Genomic DNA, 17,728 nt, shown 5'->3' with positions numbered 1-17,728 from the left:
CTGTTACAGAAACAACTACGATGAAGCGATCAGAGTAGATTTTGGGAAGCCAGATTGTTTTATCCATCCGTCTATGTGTCCTAGCGACCGTAGGACTGGTAGCAGGCGGTGTGTTGGCAGGGCCATCCTGGCATTTGAGTCACACTTATGAAGGGGCAGCCCCCGTTGTCGCCGAGGAGGGGGGCGGATCTTAGAGGGGTTGTTAGCTAACATGGCGGTGGTGACAGCTGCGGCGAGAGTCCTGGGATCAAGTCGAGGCCTGGGCCAGGATGGCCTACTGCTCTTGCGGCTGCTTGGGGTTCGGGGGCTGGCTATATCTGTGAGTACCTGGGGCACCTGGAGTTTTCCACAAGGGGGAATGGGGTGCCATCGCTGTCTTGAGAGTGTGGGGTACGTGCAGGGAGTGAAGGCAGGGCTGTCCAGAAGGGACACGGGCTGGGAAAACTACTCGGAGAGGACACACCAGGGAAGAACTTCCACTTCTTTTGGAGAGAAAAAACAGGCAGCTCATTTGTGGGTCCCGAGGGAGGGAGACAACTTGGAGGGAGGGAGGAGGTTTCCTCCTTGGTTGCCCCCCCATCCCCCGGGGAGGCCGCTTGGAGGGACCTGGGAGGAAGGCGAGACCTTTCTGCTCAGGGCTTGGAGAGTGAAAGGGGAAGACGTTTTGCTCGGTAAAAATCTCTTGTTCAAACGGGAGAAAAGAGAGACCAGGTTCCTCCTCCACGGGCTTTGGCAATGCCCTGTATTTCTTTGCTCCTTTGCTGCAGTTCTCATTATAAAACGAATTGCAGAAAAATATCGTTTGGTCCTGTGTCCCCTGATGAATGCCAGGGCACGGGCCTTGTCTGTTTTGGTCACTCTACAGACGAGATGATCAGTAAACATTTGTTGAATTAATAAGGCGAGAGAGGTCCAGACAGGGCACTTTGCCCACATTTCTTAGAAACGCTTGAGAAATGCCTGGTTTCTTGTCAAAAGGGTTAGAATCCCTTTAGGTTGATGCTGCTAACGGGAGGCTCACCCAGCAGAAATCTAGTTGGAAGCCTCTGTTTAGAGGGAGAGAGGCAGTCGGCTGCTGAAGAGCTATGAACTAAAATTTCACAGCTGAGAGAAAAGTGGTTCAGAAGGTGGGTTCTGAAGCTAGGCTTCGTGGGTTCATATCCCTAATTGGCCACTTTCCAGCTGTGTAGCCTTGGGCAAGGGACTGCTCTCTCTGCACCTAATTTCCTCCTCTGTAAAATGGTAACAGTGGCCACCTCATAGGGTTGTTGTAAAAATTAAATAAAGTGCCAGGAACTGGATCTGGCATATGATAAAAGATATAGGAACATTAGCCACTATTGAAAGTGAGGGTGGAGGGAAGGGACAGAAATTCACCTTCAAGATGTGGAGAAGAAAGGCGGTGACTTTGGGGGGGCCGGGATTGGTGATGGCCCTGGAGGGAAATCTGTCAAGATCTTGTGGGGTTGGATCTGACACTCTGATCCCCAATTTATAAGGAAGGGAAGATAGAATCTGTGGGAAGAAGCCCTAGGCAGGGGGAGCGACAGGGGAGGAAGGTGAAGAGGATGGGCCAGGAGTGAGGTCTGGGAGGAGGTTGCTGGTTGCAGCAGGTTGCTGAGGGAGGAGCCAGGTGGGGCAGTGTCCTGCCTTTTTGTTGTCTTCTCTCCCTTTTTTTGGAGCAATCAGATCCTCTACAGCTAATCTCAGTCCTAGGAGCCCATTGGCTGTGGGGTGGAGGGGACTGGGGTGGGAATCTGGAAAGATCATTTATGGCTGGCCTCCAGGCTCAGTCTCCTTGCTGCCCTTCTCTCTTGGCTCCCCTCCTTCATTTTTGGGGGGTGGGAATGGTGGGAGGAGGAGGTCTTTCAGAATCCCTACTTTTTATTTGTATATATTTTTAATTTATTAGAGTCCTTGTTTTTTCTTCCTTACTTTTATTTCTCCCACTCATTCTTTCTAAGATTAAAGGGATACTTCCCCCCAGTACATAGTTGTATATTTTAGTTATAGGTCCTTTTAGTTGTGGCATGTGAGACTCCACCTCAGCATGGCCTGGCAAGTGGTGCCATGTCCGTGCCCAGGATCTGAATCAGTGAAACCTTGGGCCACCAAAGTGGAGCATGTGAACTTAACCATTTGGCCACGGGGCCGGCCCCAAAAAATGACACTTTTTTTGGTGTGGAGGGAGGGCGTAGTATCATTTAGTTGAAGAATATTTTAGACCAGAGCTGTTTGGTGGAACTTTGTGCAATGATGGAAATGTTCTTTATCTGCGCTGCCCAGTCCAGTAGCTACTGAGCGCTCGACCTGTGGCTTGTGCCACTGAGGAACTGAAGTTTTTATTTTATTTAATTTTAAGGAATTTCAATTTAAATTACCGGGGCCGGCCCGGTGGCACAGCAGTTAAGTTCGCACGTTCCACTTCGGCGGCCCGGGGTTCACCAGTTCAGATCCCGCGTGTGGACATGGCACCACTTGGCAAGCCATGCTGTGGTAGGCGTCCCACATATAAAGTGGAGGAAGATGGGCACGAATGTTAGCTCAGGGCCAGTCTTCCTCAGCAAAAGGAGGAGGATTGGCAGCAGATGTTAGCTCAGGGCTGATCTTCCTCAAAAAATAAAAATAAATTTAAATAACCGTAAGTGGCTTGTGGCTGCCATATTGTTTGGTGCAGTGTTAGCCAGTCAAGGTGAAGCCAAGAGATAGTGCCTTGGGGGAAGGTCAGGAGGCTGTCCTGTAGTGGGACAAGATTGGGAGGAAGGATAGGCTGCCTTACTTCTTCCCTGCCTGCCTGCTCCTCTTTTCCCCAGGCCGTTTACTGAACACCGTGATGCCCTGGAGGCATTTGCCTGATTTCGCCCTCCCTCCCCCTCCAGTTGCTAGCAGATGTTTTAGTGCGCAGGGAGAAGAGAAGGAAGGAAACTCGATTGTCAAGGAGTCTTCATTGGGTTTCTCAGCTACCACCCCAAGAAGCAAGTGGGGCCTCGCCTTAACTCCCCCTTCTCCAGGAAGCTTCTCCTTATGCTCCCCCAGATGCTGGCCAGTGAAAGGTTCCTCCGAGAGCTGCAGCAGGTGCCTTAGACCTGTCTCACCAAAAGCTTGTCAAGTAGAAATTCTTATTTTTTTCACAAGGGGATGCAGGTTTATGGGGACTGTCTCCTGCCCAGGTGACATAGCTGGATGCGGACAGAGCTAGGATTTAAACACACCCAGTTTAGCTCTGGAGTCCCTCATCCTACCCTGCCCTGTGGTTAACCACTGAACTATCCTGCCTCCTCTGAGATCACCCCTCTTAATTGTAACTTGTGTGTTCAGTGTTTGTCATCCATCCCTTCCTGTTGTCTCCGGTCCTCAGTTAAGGGCCTGATTTGGAGCAAATATTCAGTATCTACCTATTTGACAACAATAATTGTCAAATACACTTGTTAGCTACTCGTGTTTATCAAGCATTTATGTGCCAGGCACTGGACTGAGCACTGTGTACATATCAACTCGATTAATCTTCATGACCGCCAGTGAGATAGGTACTCACACCACCCTCAGTTTACACACGAGGAAACTGAGGCTCAGTCAGCTTTAGTCACACAGCCAGGGGGCAGCGGTCTGTTGGGAGTCTGTGCCCTTAGCCTTGGCTCCACAGGGAGTCGCTCTACGAGAGGCCATGCCACTACCTGCTGGGCAGACCGGACCACCCAGAGCAGGCCTCTCTGTTTCCTGTGTGGTGGGAGAGGATGGGGCTTCATGCTTTGTGTAAATCTGTACAGCTTCTGCCCTTGTAAGTCACCGGCCACTGGGACAAATGCACCTTCCCACCAGAAACAAGAAAAGATAGGTGAAGTCGCATCCTTCCTCTGCCGGCATTTTACCACTCACCCTTAATGGAGTGTTTCCTCAGGGCCCCAGCTCATTGAATCAGCACAGTAACCCTGGGCTAGGTACCACGGGCATCGCTATAGGCCCAGGAAAGAAGGGGCACGGCCAAGGCCCAACTACAGTGTGTGGGATGTGCCCAGGTGCTCTGATGGTAACTCTCTAGCCTCCAGAGGCAGGGTCCTGCCCTGATACCTGGTTGGTTCTGAGCCCTGTGACCGTGTCCTGACTCCTGCTGGTCCCTGGCCTACCCTCCTAGAGCCCCTCCCCAGACTGCAGCTCTTGTCCTGTTCTGCCGAGGTCTCCCCAGGCCTCAGTCTCCCCCTGGAGTGTCTGCTGGGGCCATGGTCTGAAAGTACAATCCAGAGCATGGGACAGTCATTCCTTCTTCCTAATCCTCTTTTTCCCTCTTCCTCCTGAGGTGCCGGGCATGTTTCTTTTTCTTGTTTCCGAACATTCCTAGATTTTACTTTTTTTCCCCTTCTACCAGTTTTTGAGCAGACAATATGTCCCATGCCTGTGCTGAACCCTCTGTGTGCCTTGTCTTACGAACTTTTCATGGCAGCCCTCTGCAGCCTTTTTGCAGATGAGGACATTCTGGGAGACAAAGTGTTTTGCAGAAGGCCATGCAGTGAGCTAAGAAACTGGAACCCAGGTCAGTCGGACTCCAAAGCTGTGAACTTCACCGCTCATCCATCCGTTTGTTCAGTAATTGCCTGTTGAGTGACCACTCTGTAAAGCGGCCTGGGCATGATCCGATCCCTGTCTTCCTGGAGCTTGTGATGTGCGTGGGAGACAGACATGGATAAACGAATCCTCTAGGTGGATGGAGAGGTCTGCCCATGTGAGCGTGCAGAAGGGAGAATCCTGCTCTATAAAAGTTTGCTGCTTCCCTCACAGGCAGAGGGGAGTCTGCTGTGATGGTGTCAGGCCTGGGCCTGCCCTGCCATTGGGGCTGTAATTTCCTTTATTTCTTCACAACCACAAATGCAGATAAACGTGTCCGTCTAGCTCCTCCCCCGCTGGAACCTTGAACGGCTACTTCACTGCAATTAAAGGTGGGAGGGAGGGGAACACACTTGAGCACACACGTGTGAAACCCAGCTCATGGCAAACCTGGTCATTTTCCTTTAGCTCCTATGGGAAGTGAAGCCACAATTACTGAGCTAAGAGCAGTGTGGTGACTGGTGAGGAGTAAAGATGTAGACGTGTGAAGACGAAACCAGCAGTGGCAGTTGGGGTTAGGAGCGTGGGTTTGGGGTCTAGATGTCAGCTCTGTCCAGATTTGAAGCCCAGTCCTGACTTAATTGTTTCTTTTTAGCTCTGTGACCTGGTGCACATTACTTTACCTCCCTGAACCTCAGTTTTGTTATCTACTCAAAGGCAGTAGTTAAGAGTGTCTGTCTCACAGACATGCTCTGAGCAGCAGTCCGACTGTGCATGCCGAGCTCAGCCTGACACTGATTCAGGCACGTGCTGAATCAAGGGGAGCGGTTGCAGTCCTGAGGCCAGTTCAAGTTTAGTTCAAGGGCAAGAAAGCAAATCCATTCACATCCTATTGTGCACGTAGGCTTCTCTTGGACTTTCCCAGCCAAGCCTCCTCTGATCCAAGGAGGTGTGAGCTCCCCACAGGACTCCTCCAGCCACTCTGATCTCCTTCCAGGTTCCACAAGAGACACACCTTTTGCCTTTTGTATGTTCTGTTCCCCTGGCTTCAAATGTTCTTTTCCTGACTCTTAGATGTCCTTTAGGCCTCAGCTATCACATCACTTCCTCAGAGAAGCCTGACCCTCTTTCCGCTCTTCCATGGCTTCTCCCAGGAGAATATGGATCACCTTCATCGGTACCTGTTCAACATCTGTCTTTCCTGCTGCGTCTCTTAGGTCCCCAGATCTGAGCACAGGGCTTGGAACGAAGCAGGTACTCAAATATTTGTTGAGCAAGTCAGTCTGGGTTGGTGGAGCGAGTTAGATCTGCAGTGGAGAGGGCATTGAAGTGTGTGGAGCATTTGCCAGGTGAGGGGGGCAGAGGCGTTCTAGTAAAGAGGTGAGAGCAGGGACATGATGGGAGAAATAATAATCAACATTTTTTTGACCATTTACTATACGACTCACAAGTACTCTGCTAGCCATTTTATATGCCTGATCTTGTTTAAGCCTCACAAAATTCCCATGAGGTGTTCTCTGTTCTACAGATGAGAAAGGAGAGACTTGGAGAAGGGAAGTCGCTTTCTGTGGTCAGCCAGCAAGGGGTTCGAATCCAGGCAGACTGACCCTTAAGAGCTCACAGACTTAATCTCTATTCTGGGTGGCCTCTGTGGTAGGTATGGGGTCAGTAAAGAGCCCATCTGGCTGACTCAAGGACACTGTGCAGAGGTGACTGTGGCACCAGTAGGAGATTGAGAGAGAGGGTGTCTGTGGCCAGACTGAGGAGGCCCTGAATGCCAGGGTGAAGAGTTTGAGTCTTTGATAAAAACAGCTACCAGTTCTTGAGCTACTTGCCACTTTATTGAGTCATTTAATCTTTATAACCCTGTGGGATAGGTACTATTATTTTCACCCCAATTTTACAGATGAGGACTTGAGATGCAAAGAAGTTCTAGTAACTTTACCAAGGTCACACAACGAGCAAGTGGGGGAGCTGGGATTCAAATCGTGTTTGTCAGGTCCAAGAGTCCACTGGGGCTGTGGTGTCTTAACCATCAGGCAATACTGCCTGCCACTGTGGGGTTGAGCCAGTGGAACCTCTGCTGCTCAGGATGCATGTGTCTCCCCCTCCCCCTGCCCTGTCTCCCCAGCACCCCCAGAGGCAGCAGCAGCACTTCTCGTCCTTGGATGACAAGCCCCAGTTCCCAGGGGCCTCAGCGGAGTTTATAGACAAGCTAGAGTTCATCCAGCCTAATGTCATCTCTGGGATCCCCATCTACCGCGTCATGGACCGGCAGGGCCAGATCATCAACCCCAGCGAGGACCCCAATGTGAGAGGCTTCCCCCAACCGCCCCTGCCTCCCATGCTCAGGTCCTTTGTCCATGTCCCTTCTGGTCCCAGCTGCCCCACGTCTCTCTGTGCCTCCATCTGCAGCTGCCCCAGGAGAAGGTGCTCAAGTTCTACAAGAGCATGACACTGCTCAACACCATGGACCGCATCCTCTACGAGTCCCAGCGGCAGGTGCGTGAGGACAGGCTTGCGGGGGGGAGGGTGGGGGTCTTGGAATTACCTGAAGTCCTCTTACCTGTGTTTGGGCCAAAAAACAGCTCCTAAGGTGGAGAGAGTAGAATGGAGATCCTTTGTCCTGGGGTCCTTAGAGTTCTTGGGGCTCCGGAGGAAGAGTGTGGGAGCGGTCCTGCCCACAGGCAGAAGGATGGACTAGATCACTAAAACACCTACTGTGTGCTAGGCTGGGGGCTTAGCTGTGCTGGGAGAGGGCAGGCTGGGGAAGACCTGTTGGCTCTTCCTCTCAGAAGACAGGGTGACCCTTGGGGCTTCCCAGAGTGCCCATGTCAAATGTACTGTGATCCTCAGCAGTGTTAGCATCAGCGTACAGAGACCGAGTCAAAGCAGTGTCAACAGAGGGAATTTGTTGACTCAAATAACACCAAGTTCACAGGGGCCTGTTTCAGGCACAGCTGGATTCAGGGGGCTCAAAAGATGTCATCAGACCTCTTTTCTCTCTCCAAGTGTCTTTTCTCCTCTTGTTTGCTTGGCTTCCTTCATTCATAAGTAGCAGTGGTTTCAAGAAGCTCTGGGCTCCTGGAGAGGCGGCAGAGAAAGGGCTCAGGGCACAGGCTCCGGAGCAAGACTGTGTGATTAAAGTCCTCACTCTGCTCCTTTCTGGCTCTGCAGCCTTGGGAAAGCTGCTTAACTTCTCAGTGCCTCTGCTTTCTTGTCTGTACCTGCTTCATGAGATTGCTAAAGGATTGATGGTGGCATATGTAATGGCCTTAAGAACAGTGAAACTGGGATTAGCCAGCACACAATGAGTACTAGCTATTACTCAACATGACCCTACCAGCCTTGCAATTATTATCCTTTCTACTTAGTGGTGGAAAGAGAAACTATTAGGTATGGTTCCTGTTGTTCCAGCAAAAGGCCCAGGGCTGATGCTCAATGGCCAGGCTTTGGTCACAGACCCCACCTGAACCAGCCCCTGTGACTGGCCAGACCCGGGCCATGTGCCCATCTCCAGGAACCAAGGGAATAGAGGAGTGGAGTCTGTGACCCCAGGCCATGTAGACTGCGAGCAAGGGCGTGAGTTCCTGTTAGGAAAGGGGGAAGAGTGTCAAGCAGGCAGGCCCTCAGATGTTCACCACACCTGCTGGCTCAGGAGGCGGGTGGCCTTGGGAATCTGCCTTTGTATCAAGCCCCCAGGTGCTCCCATGTGGACCCCATGTGGACTAAAGCGTGAGGCCCCCTGGCCTAGCAGATAATACTGAGCAGATTCAGGCAAACAGCTTGTAGGAATGCTCTGTCTCACCTTCCCAAGTTAGGGTTGTGTCTCCACCCTGCCCAGAAACTTCCCTTGGCTGCCACTGTCCTCAGGATCAAGTCCACCCCTTCCTGTCCACCCCATCTCCCATTCCAGGTGGCCTCAGCAATCCACTTCCCTCCCCACAGCCTCAACACCAGGCCAGGCCTCTCCCACCCTCTCTCCACGTGCCTACGCTTGTTCCTGCCCCTGCACTGGCGTTACCAGTGGGCTTTGGAATCAGATGGACATGGGTCCAATCACAATGGTGACCTTGGGCAGATGATTTTTTTGTCTTTGTCTCAGTTTCCTCAGTGTATTGAAAAAAATGGGGATAATAAGAGAACCCACCCTACTGGGTCGAGGGAGGAATTCTGTGAGACCCAGCACGGAAAGTCCCTGGCCCATTGGCTGACACAGAGGAAGCCCTCAATAAGATCCACTCATCCATCAAAGTTCAGCCTACGTTAGCTAGGATTATGTTTAGCTGTATGTAACAGACCTTCCCCCCCCCCCCCAAAACCCCCACAAATCCCAACAAAAATAAAAGCAGTAACCTAAACAGAGTAACGGTTTTTTTTCTTGCCTAAGAGAAATCTGGAAACAGGTGGTCTGGGGCTGGTATGGTGGCACCATGATGTCACTGGATACCCAGCGTTGGCTTCTAGCCTTGAGGGACCCTAATGAGCCAAATGGCTGCTCGAGCACCCTCCATCCCATCTCATTCCAGGCAGGAAGTAGAGGGAATGTGGAAGGTCAGGTGTGACACATCCCAGTTATTTCCCCAAACCCACCTTTATAGAACTTTCCAGGCGCTCCCACCCAATAACACCTGCTCACATTTCATTGGTCACTCCTAGCTGTAAGGAGATTGAGAAATGTGGTCTTTTAGTCTGGGCAGTTGCTGCCTGTGGTAGAATGAGGGCTCTGTAAGCAAAGAGGAAGGGGGAGAGGATACTGGGTAGGCAACCAGTGACTTCTGCCGCTAGTCCAGGTGCTGGTTCCTCAGTGTGCCCCTCTCAGGCTCCTCCCCACACCAACCTTACAGCGTGCCAGGCCCTCAGCACCCAGCATCTGCCCACTCACTTGGCACTGGAAGGTCAATTAACTTTTAATTGGCTCCCCACCTAGAAGAAAGTATTATTCATCTGGTTCCCCCACCGTGACAGAAAGCCAGGCCTGCAGAACACATGAGGAGGCAGAGGGTGTCCCACCGTGCCAGCCTGGGCTCTGTGTTTCACTTCACACACAGTCCTGGGGAGCTCATTTCCATCTCTATGCCAGGGTCTCTCCAAATCTTTGTCTGTGAACCCCAAATCTGCTTGGCTTCTCACCCTGCGTGTCCCACACCAAATTCACCCTGTCCGGACTTGACCTTGGCATCTTCCTCCCAGACCTGCTCCTCTTCCTCCTTTAGGCCATTTCTCAGCAAAGGGTGCCACCATCCACCCATCTGCCCCAATTGGAGACATGCATCTCATCCATGCCTCCTCCCTCCCCCTTCCTATCACTTTGTTCCCTCTCATTTACTCTGTCCCAAGATATTTAGTTAGAAATCCATTCTGCTGCTCAGCAACACCATCAGGACCCAGACTCCCTACCTTTTGCTTCACTGTCATGGGCAAGTTGGTTTCATCCTATGCCTGTTGCCTCGTGTTCACAAGATGGCTGCCACAGGTCCAGGCTTCATAGCTATGTGTAAGGCAGGAAGAAGGGCTGGCACCAGCTGTAGTGGTCTCTTAGTAAGAAAGCAAAAGCAGGCTTTAACTTAAGTCTCTGACTAGAATTGTGTCCCTTTGGCTGTAAGGGAGGCTGGGAACCTAATGTTTAGCTTTTCCAGGTTCTGGGGTTGGGGGTGCTCAGAAGGGATTGGCCTGGGCACCCGTGTAGCCAGCCAGCAGGGTCTGCCACTCCCTGACATTACTGTCTCTGCTTCTTAAGACTCTTAACTGTCCTCTTCTCTCCCTGCCTCCCACCACTAGCCAAGCCTAGTCGTTACCCCCTCACCTGGCTTGTTGCACGTACTCCTGTCTCCTCCATTCATTTCCCACATGGCAGCCTGAGAGACATTTCTGAAACATCGCTCCCCTGAGGAGAACCAGCTGCAGGTTGCCACCACTCTCAGGGTGAAATCTAGATGTATGATCCTCTGCTTTACCTGAGCACTGCCTCTCTCTCCCAGCTTATCTTTCCCCAGCCCTCCCACTTCATGTCCCAGCCCTTCTGGCCTTGTGGCCTTTAGTGTTCTCTCTGCCTGGAAACCTCCACCGCCCCTGCCTTTGCTCAGCTTTGGCATTTCTTCCCGATGCCCCTCCGTGGTGGGGCAGATACCTCCTCACAGCTCCCACCACACAGCCCTATCAGTCTGGCTCTGACCAGTCTGGCAGTGCCTCCGAGAAGCAGGACCCCCAGTGTGGCCTGGCCTGGAGCTGGCCTTCAGGAAGTATCTGTTGACTGACTGAGTCATCAGAAGTTGGTCGGGATTTGGATGGTTCTTTCGTTGCCCAGCATAACTGAGCCGAGGCCTCTGGGCCCCCTCCACCCCCAGGGCCGGATCTCCTTCTACATGACCAACTATGGCGAGGAGGGGACACACGTGGGGAGTGCAGCAGCCCTGGACAACACGGACCTGGTGTTTGGCCAGTACCGGGAGGCAGGTATGTCTGCCTATGGCCTGGCCCTGAGGAGCAGGTGCCAGATACCTGGGTCTGTGGTCTCCATTGAGGCAGGTCAGGCCCAATCCCCCTGGTGTGGTGGCAAGGCCCATATCAGTTATCCCGTGTGCTCTTCCAGAAGCGGCATGATGCCAAGGAGGTCTGAGGAGCTGAAGGAAGAACTTTCCGAGCAAGAAAGAGCCAAACCAAGGACAGGAGTCTGGAGGGGGTGTACTTCCCCTCTCAGGAGGCCAGGCAGTGTTGGGGCTGAGAGCCTGTGCTAACTGTTCCATGCTCTGCTGCATACTAGTTGTCAGATTTGGCCAAGTCACTTTCCTTTTCTGAGCCTCAGGTTTTTCATCTCCACAATAGAGGTTCTGATGGTGTTGCAGCCCCTGCCTGGTAAGGTTGCTGGAAGCATGCAGTGAGATCAGCCTTAGCTGTGAGTGTGGCATGCACTGTGGGCCCCTGTCCACACTGTTCAGGGCTCTCCTTGCCTCTCCAGGCTTCATGTCCCTCCAGGAGCAGAAGCAGATGGAGGGCTGGCAGGTTCCAGCCAGGGAGCTGGCTAACTTCTGAGAGAATGAGTGAGAGGAAGGAAGGATCAAAGACTAGGAATGAAGAGGATCGTGAGCATGAAGGAGTGACTGGAGTGAAGGAGTTAGCCTGGGGAGCTGTGAGTGGGGGGGGTTCCAGAGTGGTTGTTGGTCTGGGGGCCCTGCAAGGGAGCCACCCTATGGGGGTGCCAGGGAGGCAAAGCTTGACCCTTCCTCTTAGGTGCTGCCCGATTGTGGGCAAGTTGTCTAACTGCTCCTTGCCTCAGTTTTCTTATCTATCATGGGAGATGGAGAACCTCCCAAGACGATTGTTGAGGGGCTTCATGGGGCAGATGATGCAAAGCCTTTAGCAGAGGGCCTGACATGGGGTAAGCACTCAGGAGAGGCGATGTGACTGGAGCCTCTCGCCCTGGGACAGCTCATCAGCAGGGAGGCAGGGTCTGGCTGGGCTGGCTGTCCAGGTTCCTCTTTGGACCAGCCTGGCATTCCAGTCTACTCTCTATCTACTCCCCTCTCAGCTGCCCGAGAACCTTCTCCTCCTACATGCTGTAGGAGGACAGGCCCCGTGATGTCTGTGGTTCGGCGTCATTAGCAAAGAAGATGAGATTTCCCCCGATACTCGGCCACAAGCCAGGCCCCAGCTAGATTTGCTGAGTAATTTCCACCTGTTTTTCCTGAAAGAGTCTCTCTGGTGCAGGCTCCAAACAGGGCCAGGTGAAGGTCCTGGGAATCCTAGGTGGCAGCTGGGCTCTCCACATAGGGCTGTTTGGGCCCCGGCTGGCTGCCCCTGCAAGAGTGAGCCCTCCTGCACTGAGGGTCGGTAGAAGGTCCTGCGTCTGGGCAGCTGCAGAGGGTGCTCGTGCAGAGTGAGGACATGAGTCAGACCCCACACCCCAGCCCTGACTGAGCAGCCACTCACCTCGCTGACTCTTGGTCTCCCACCTGTGGCATAGGGAGAACAGGGGTGCTCAGAACAATAGCTAGCACTCACAGAGCTCTTGAACACCAAGATGCTGTTCTCAGTGCTGGAAGCAGTGGAGGCTCTGTCTTTCACCTTGCAGCAGAGCTGAGGTCCCTCCCCAGGGTCTCACCAGATGGTGCTGCTTCGGGGAACCCCCCACCAGCCATATGAGGGGGACATCACGGTTGCCTGTCAGAGCCAGGTGGTAGAAAGCTGAGTCAGAGAGCTGCAGCCATGGGGTTCCCTTTGATGGTGAGGTAGGCATCCACTGGAGGTTTTGTGTGAAGAAAGGGTTTTAGTGCCATAAACAGGTTTGAATATTTCCTCTCTAGTCCGAAAGTTGTGAGCTAGTGGCTTGTACTTTTATTTGGTTCATATGATGATTTTGTGAGTAATTTAATTAGTTGAAACATTTAAAAATCATTAAAAAAAAAAAGCAAGCTAGATTTCTGCCTTTTTTTGAAAAACTGGACCATCTGGCCTCCCTGGGCGCAGTCATTTGGTCCGAACAGCATTCTCCCTGGTCCCTGTAAGCATCCGGATTTGCCTCCCTTGCTCTAGTCCAGCTCCCTTAGTGTACAGACAGGGGAACGGGAGCCCGGGGAGGAAGGGTGTTACCCCAAGAGCCCCTCGGGGTTGGTCTGCCCCACGGCACCTCCTACCAGGCTAACTGCTGCCTCCTCCCTACCCAGGTGTGCTGATGTATCGGGACTACCCCCTGGAACTGTTCATGGCCCAGTGCTACGGCAACGTGAGTGACCTGGGCAAGGGGCGCCAGATGCCCGTCCACTATGGCTGCAAGGAGCGCCACTTTGTCACCATCTCCTCTCCACTGGCCACGCAGATCCCTCAGGGTGAGGATGCACGCCCTGGGCCTGGTTCGTGCACACCAGTGTAGTACCCCTGTGCTAGCCCCAGCCCTTCTCCATCCCTTCTGGGGAACTTCCTTGTTGGTGACACAGTCAAGAGTGCTGGTGCGTGCTCCAGACTTTTAAGACATCTCCTGTCTGGGACCCTTCAGAGGAGGGCTCTGGTGGTGTCCTTACCCGTTTGGCAGGCTTGAGCCGCTATGACCACACTCTTAATTTCCCACACTTGCACGCACCCCATTTGTCCACTCAGAGACACAGCCAACTGCATGTGACTGAGTGTGGACCAGGTTCCTTGCTAAAGGTCACTCGGCGGGTAGTGGGAAGAGCAGGGACTCAAATCGTGGACTGGGTGGCTACAGAGTCTGGGTTCTTGACCCCGACCCTGCTCTGCCTCACCCTTGCAGTCCAAGTCCCCTGAAGCTTACTCTGGAAGCCCACAATGCTTAGAGCAGTCGGTGTGACCTCAATGAAAGGTGACTGCTTGGGAAGCAGACCGACCAGGGGCCAGGCCTGTGCCCACACAGCTCAGAGACCCTGGAACCAGACCTTTCTCCTTGCCCTCTGGTGCCTGCAGTTGGCTGAGGGTCAGTGTGGGCTTCAGCACCCTCTGCTCCTGGGCAGCCGAGAGCCTTGAGTTGATGGTCAGAGTGCCTGGCACGGCGTTAGGCCCCGTGCATGTTCGCTCATTGTGTTCTGTCTGGAAACAAGGAGCAGTTCATGCCTCTGAGGTGGGAGGTGGACAGGGCATCTTTCTGAGAGGATGTGACATTTTCACTGAAGGTAGGTAGGATTTTTGTAAGGCGGGGCTCTGGCCCTAACCTTCCATTTGTGTGACCATTAAGTCACTCATTCAGCAAATGTCCAGTGTTGGTGCTGTGTGCTGGGTGCCATTCTAGGTGCAGTGAACCAAGAGACAAACAAAACCCAGCTCTGCTGGTGCTGCAAGATGCAGGCGTCAGATGGAGGAGTAACACACAGCGTATATCAGGGGTGATAAGTCCCACAGGGAAAATAAAGCAGCGAGGGACTGGTATGTCATGGGAGCAGGTGGGTGACATTGCAGTACAGATCAGGAGGTGAGGGAGCCACGCAGGGATCTTGAGGCAGGTACCTGCTTGATGTGTTTGAGGCGCAGGCGCAGGGAGGAGCCCAGTGGGGCAGGGGTGGAGGGTGGTGCAGAGAAGTCAGAGAGATGGGGGAGGGGTGCAGATCTGCAGATCTGGAGGCACTTTGACTTTTACCCAGAGTGGAATGGGAGTGGGGGAGGGGAGTCATCGCTGTGGACTGACTTGGCCTGACTCACATTTTAAGAGGCCTCTGGCTGCCAGGTTGGGGTGGGAGAGCAAGGGCCAGTGAGGAGGCTGCTCCGGAACTCAGGCAAGAGGGGCAAGAGGTGCCAGTGCGTGACCAGGGTGAGGTGGGGAGGGGTCAGGTTCTGGCTCTCATTTGTAGGTGGAGTAGTGGGGAATGACAGAAAGTTAGAAGTCAGAGATGATGCTGAAGATTTTGGCCTGGGCAGTTGGAAGACTGGCGTAGGGGTCGGAGGGCAGGTTCTGGGGGAATAGTCAGGAGGTCAGGCATTTTCTTCCCCCTCACAGCCTGGCAAAAGGCAGCCTGAGCCCCAGAGCCATGGGTTGGTGTGTGGGGTGCATGTGTGAGTGTGAGTGTGGGGTGAGTGTGTGAGGTGTGTATGTCTGTGTGTGGGGTGTGTATGGGGTGAATGAGTGTGGTGTGTGCGAGTGTGTGGGATGCATGTTGGTGTGAGCGTGCGCTTGTCTCTGCTCTTGCTCACCACCCTCTCACTCCCTGCAGCGGTGGGGGCGGCCTACGCGGCCAAGCGGGCCAATGCCAACAGGGTCGTCATCTGTTACTTTGGTGAGGGGGCGGCCAGTGAGGGAGATGCCCACGCCGGCTTCAACTTCGCCGCCACCCTCGAGTGCCCCATCATCTTCTTCTGCCGGAACAACGGCTATGCCATCTCCACACCCACTTCTGAGCAGTACCGCGGGGATGGCATCGGTATGGGCCCTGCCTGCTTTGTCTCCCCCCGGCCCCCTCCCCCCGCCCTCTTCCTGTTCCCCTCCTGTGGTATCTGGCACAAGGTAGGTCTCAGGGACAGTGAACAGAGTGCTGCTCTGTTTGCTCTCCTCTCCTCACTTCCTGCTCTCCCCACTCCCTGCTCATCATCCTCATCTGAGCCCTGGGGCCTGACCTGCCTTCTCCCTGTCCCCACAGCGGCTCGAGGCCCCGGGTATGGCATCATGTCAATCCGCGTGGACGGCAATGATGTGTTTGCTGTGTACAACGCCACCAAGGAGGCCCGGCGGCGTGCCGTGGCAGAGAACCAGCCCTTCCTCATTGAGGCCATGACCTACAGGTGCCTGCCTCCCCCGGATCTCCCCCCAGCCTTGACAGCCAGAGTCTTTAACATCTCCCCCACATTGGTCACTCTCCCCAATGCATGACCCCATCGCCGCACATTGTGTCCCCTTCCTTGCCTTTATTCCATTTCCACCCCTTTTCCCCTAGTCTACCCTCTTCCCTCCCGACCACCCCTGAGGCCCCACTCTCATCCTGGACCCCTTCTCCCTTGACAGGATCGGGCACCATAGCACCAGTGACGATAGCTCAGCGTACCGCTCTGTGGACGAGGTCAATTACTGGGACAAGCAGGACCACCCCATCTCGCGGCTGAGGCACTACCTGCAGAGCCGTGGCTGGTGGGATGATGAGCAGGAGAAGGACTGGAGGAAGCAGTCTCGTAAGAAGGTGAGGGCCTCCCTCTGGGAAACCAGTGCACCAGGGGGTGTGTTCTGGGGTGCAGCGTTGTGGAGAACCCCGGAAGGATGGAAAGTCTGGGGCTTGGGGGACACTGAACTGGGAGACTTGGGGGTAACCCCAGTGATGTCTCTAAGTGGCCAGGCTGCCTGGGCACATGCCCCTCTGCCATATCCTAGCTCTGTGGCCTTGGCGCCGTGTCTGCCCTTCGCTCCCTTATCTCTGAAGAGGGGTACTGGGGTATCCATTTCAGAAGGTTGTGTGAGGATTAGCTGACTTAATCCACGTGCAGTGTAAGCACCCTGCGTGCAGTGTAAGAGTCAGCACGCTGCCCTCCTTGGCCCTGTCATAGCTGCAGGAAGTAGAGCCCAGTGGCAAAGGCAGACCCTGGCGTCAGGCAGATGGTGCGGCCCCTAATGACATCATCATGGGCACATCCCTTCTCTGTGCCTCGGTTTCCTCATTTCTAAGCTGCCTGCTTCCTAGGGCTGCTGAGAGACTGAAATTATTCTGTACACTTAGTACAGTGCCTAGTCCTGCTAAGGATGGAGAGGCCTAGGGTTTGGGGGACACTGATATGGGGTATTAGTTTCACCACAGTTATGATGATCATCCCCATTGTCCAGATGGGAACAAAGGCTTTGGGGTTAACCCTTTGCCGAGACCCCACAGGTAGGAGGCAGGGCCCTGGGTGAGAGGCTGACTGCTTGTTCACCATCCTGTGCCCCACAGGTGATGGAGGCCTTTGAGCAGGCTGAGCGGAAGCCGAAGCCCAACTTCAGCCTGCTCTTCTCAGATGTGTATCAGGAGATGCCCGCCCAGCTCCGCAAGCAGCAGGAGTCCCTGGCCCGTCACCTCCAGACCTATGGCGAGCACTACCCCCTGGACCACTTCGAGAAGTGAGGCTTGGGGCTGGCCCGGTGGTGCAGCGATTAAGTTCGCACGTTCCGCTTTGGCGGCCTGGGGTTTGCCGGTTCGGATCCCTGGTGTGGACGTATGCGCTGCTTGTTAAGCCATGCTGTGGCAGGCATCCAACATATAAAGTAGAAGAAGATGGGCATGGATGTTAGCTCAGGACCAGTCTTCCTCAGCAAAAAAGAGGAGGATTGGCGGCAGATGTTAGCTCAGGGCTAATCTTCCTCAAAAAGAAAAAAAAAAAAAGAGAAGTGAGGCCTGCTCACGTACCCCCACCCACCTCAGCTATGCTGAGAGGAAGTCCCATGCTGAGGGGTGGAGGGAGCTGACACAATGCAAGCCCCTTCTCCAGCCAGGTCCCTCCAAAATACTCAGGGGCCAGGGCAGTGCCTGAGACAGTAACAGGGAGTGGGTCCTGCTCACTGTCCCTGCTCCTTGCTCCTCCAAGCTGTTACATTGGGGCGGGGGCTCTGTCAGCCCCCTCTTCATCTGTTGTTACAGTGCCTTCTCCCCGGGGCTGGGTGAGGACGCCTCCAGGACTGGAAGCCCACCCGGGCTGGGGGTGGGTGTGGCAGGTCAGCCTGTGGAACTTCCTCAGAGTGTGAGGCGGTCAGCAGGTAGTGAATAAACTGTCTCTGCATTTGGCTCTGTGC

At 53.9% G+C, this 17,728-nt stretch overlaps 1 protein-coding gene across 2 annotated transcripts; it reads left to right on the top strand.

Moving 5' to 3' along the window:
* Positions 1–2: 2 nt before the first annotated feature.
* On the top strand, positions 3–17,190 carry LOC124250126 (2-oxoisovalerate dehydrogenase subunit alpha, mitochondrial). Of its 2 annotated transcripts, none has more exons than XM_046681935.1 (9): positions 3–319; positions 6,671–6,850; positions 6,955–7,041; positions 10,887–10,995; positions 13,203–13,388; positions 15,195–15,401; positions 15,618–15,759; positions 15,980–16,151; positions 16,893–17,190. In XM_046681935.1, the coding sequence occupies exons 1-9, from the start codon at positions 212–214 to the stop codon at positions 17,061–17,063; spliced, it is 1,362 nt and encodes a 453-aa protein (XP_046537891.1). In that variant the 5' UTR covers positions 3–211; the 3' UTR covers positions 17,064–17,190. The 2 variants fall into 2 exon arrangements, with proteins under 2 accessions (XP_046537891.1, XP_046537892.1); XM_046681936.1 differs by having other exon boundaries at positions 6–319; positions 13,203–13,364.
* The last annotated feature ends 538 nt before the right edge of the window (positions 17,191–17,728 follow it).

Source organism: Equus quagga, chromosome 13, assembly GCF_021613505.1.
Source record: "Equus quagga isolate Etosha38 chromosome 13, UCLA_HA_Equagga_1.0, whole genome shotgun sequence".
Taxonomy (NCBI): domain Eukaryota; kingdom Metazoa; phylum Chordata; class Mammalia; order Perissodactyla; family Equidae; genus Equus; species Equus quagga.
The sequence above is the reverse complement of the archived record's forward strand: the minus strand, read 5'-3'. Positions and strand labels throughout refer to the sequence as shown.

What these genes read in the sequence shown, in the direction of transcription:
- LOC124250126 (XM_046681935.1), top strand. Translation starts at nt 212, where the DNA reads ATGGCGGTGGTGACAGCTGCGGCGAGAGTCCTGGGATCAAGTCGAGGC. An exon ending in TTCGGGGGCTGGCTATATCT is followed by an intron (nt 320 to 6,670) that starts GTGAGTACCTGG and finishes CTGTCTCCCCAG; the next exon opens with CACCCCCAGAGGCAGCAGCA. An exon ending in ACCCCAGCGAGGACCCCAAT is followed by an intron (nt 6,851 to 6,954) that starts GTGAGAGGCTTC and finishes CTCCATCTGCAG; the next exon opens with CTGCCCCAGGAGAAGGTGCT.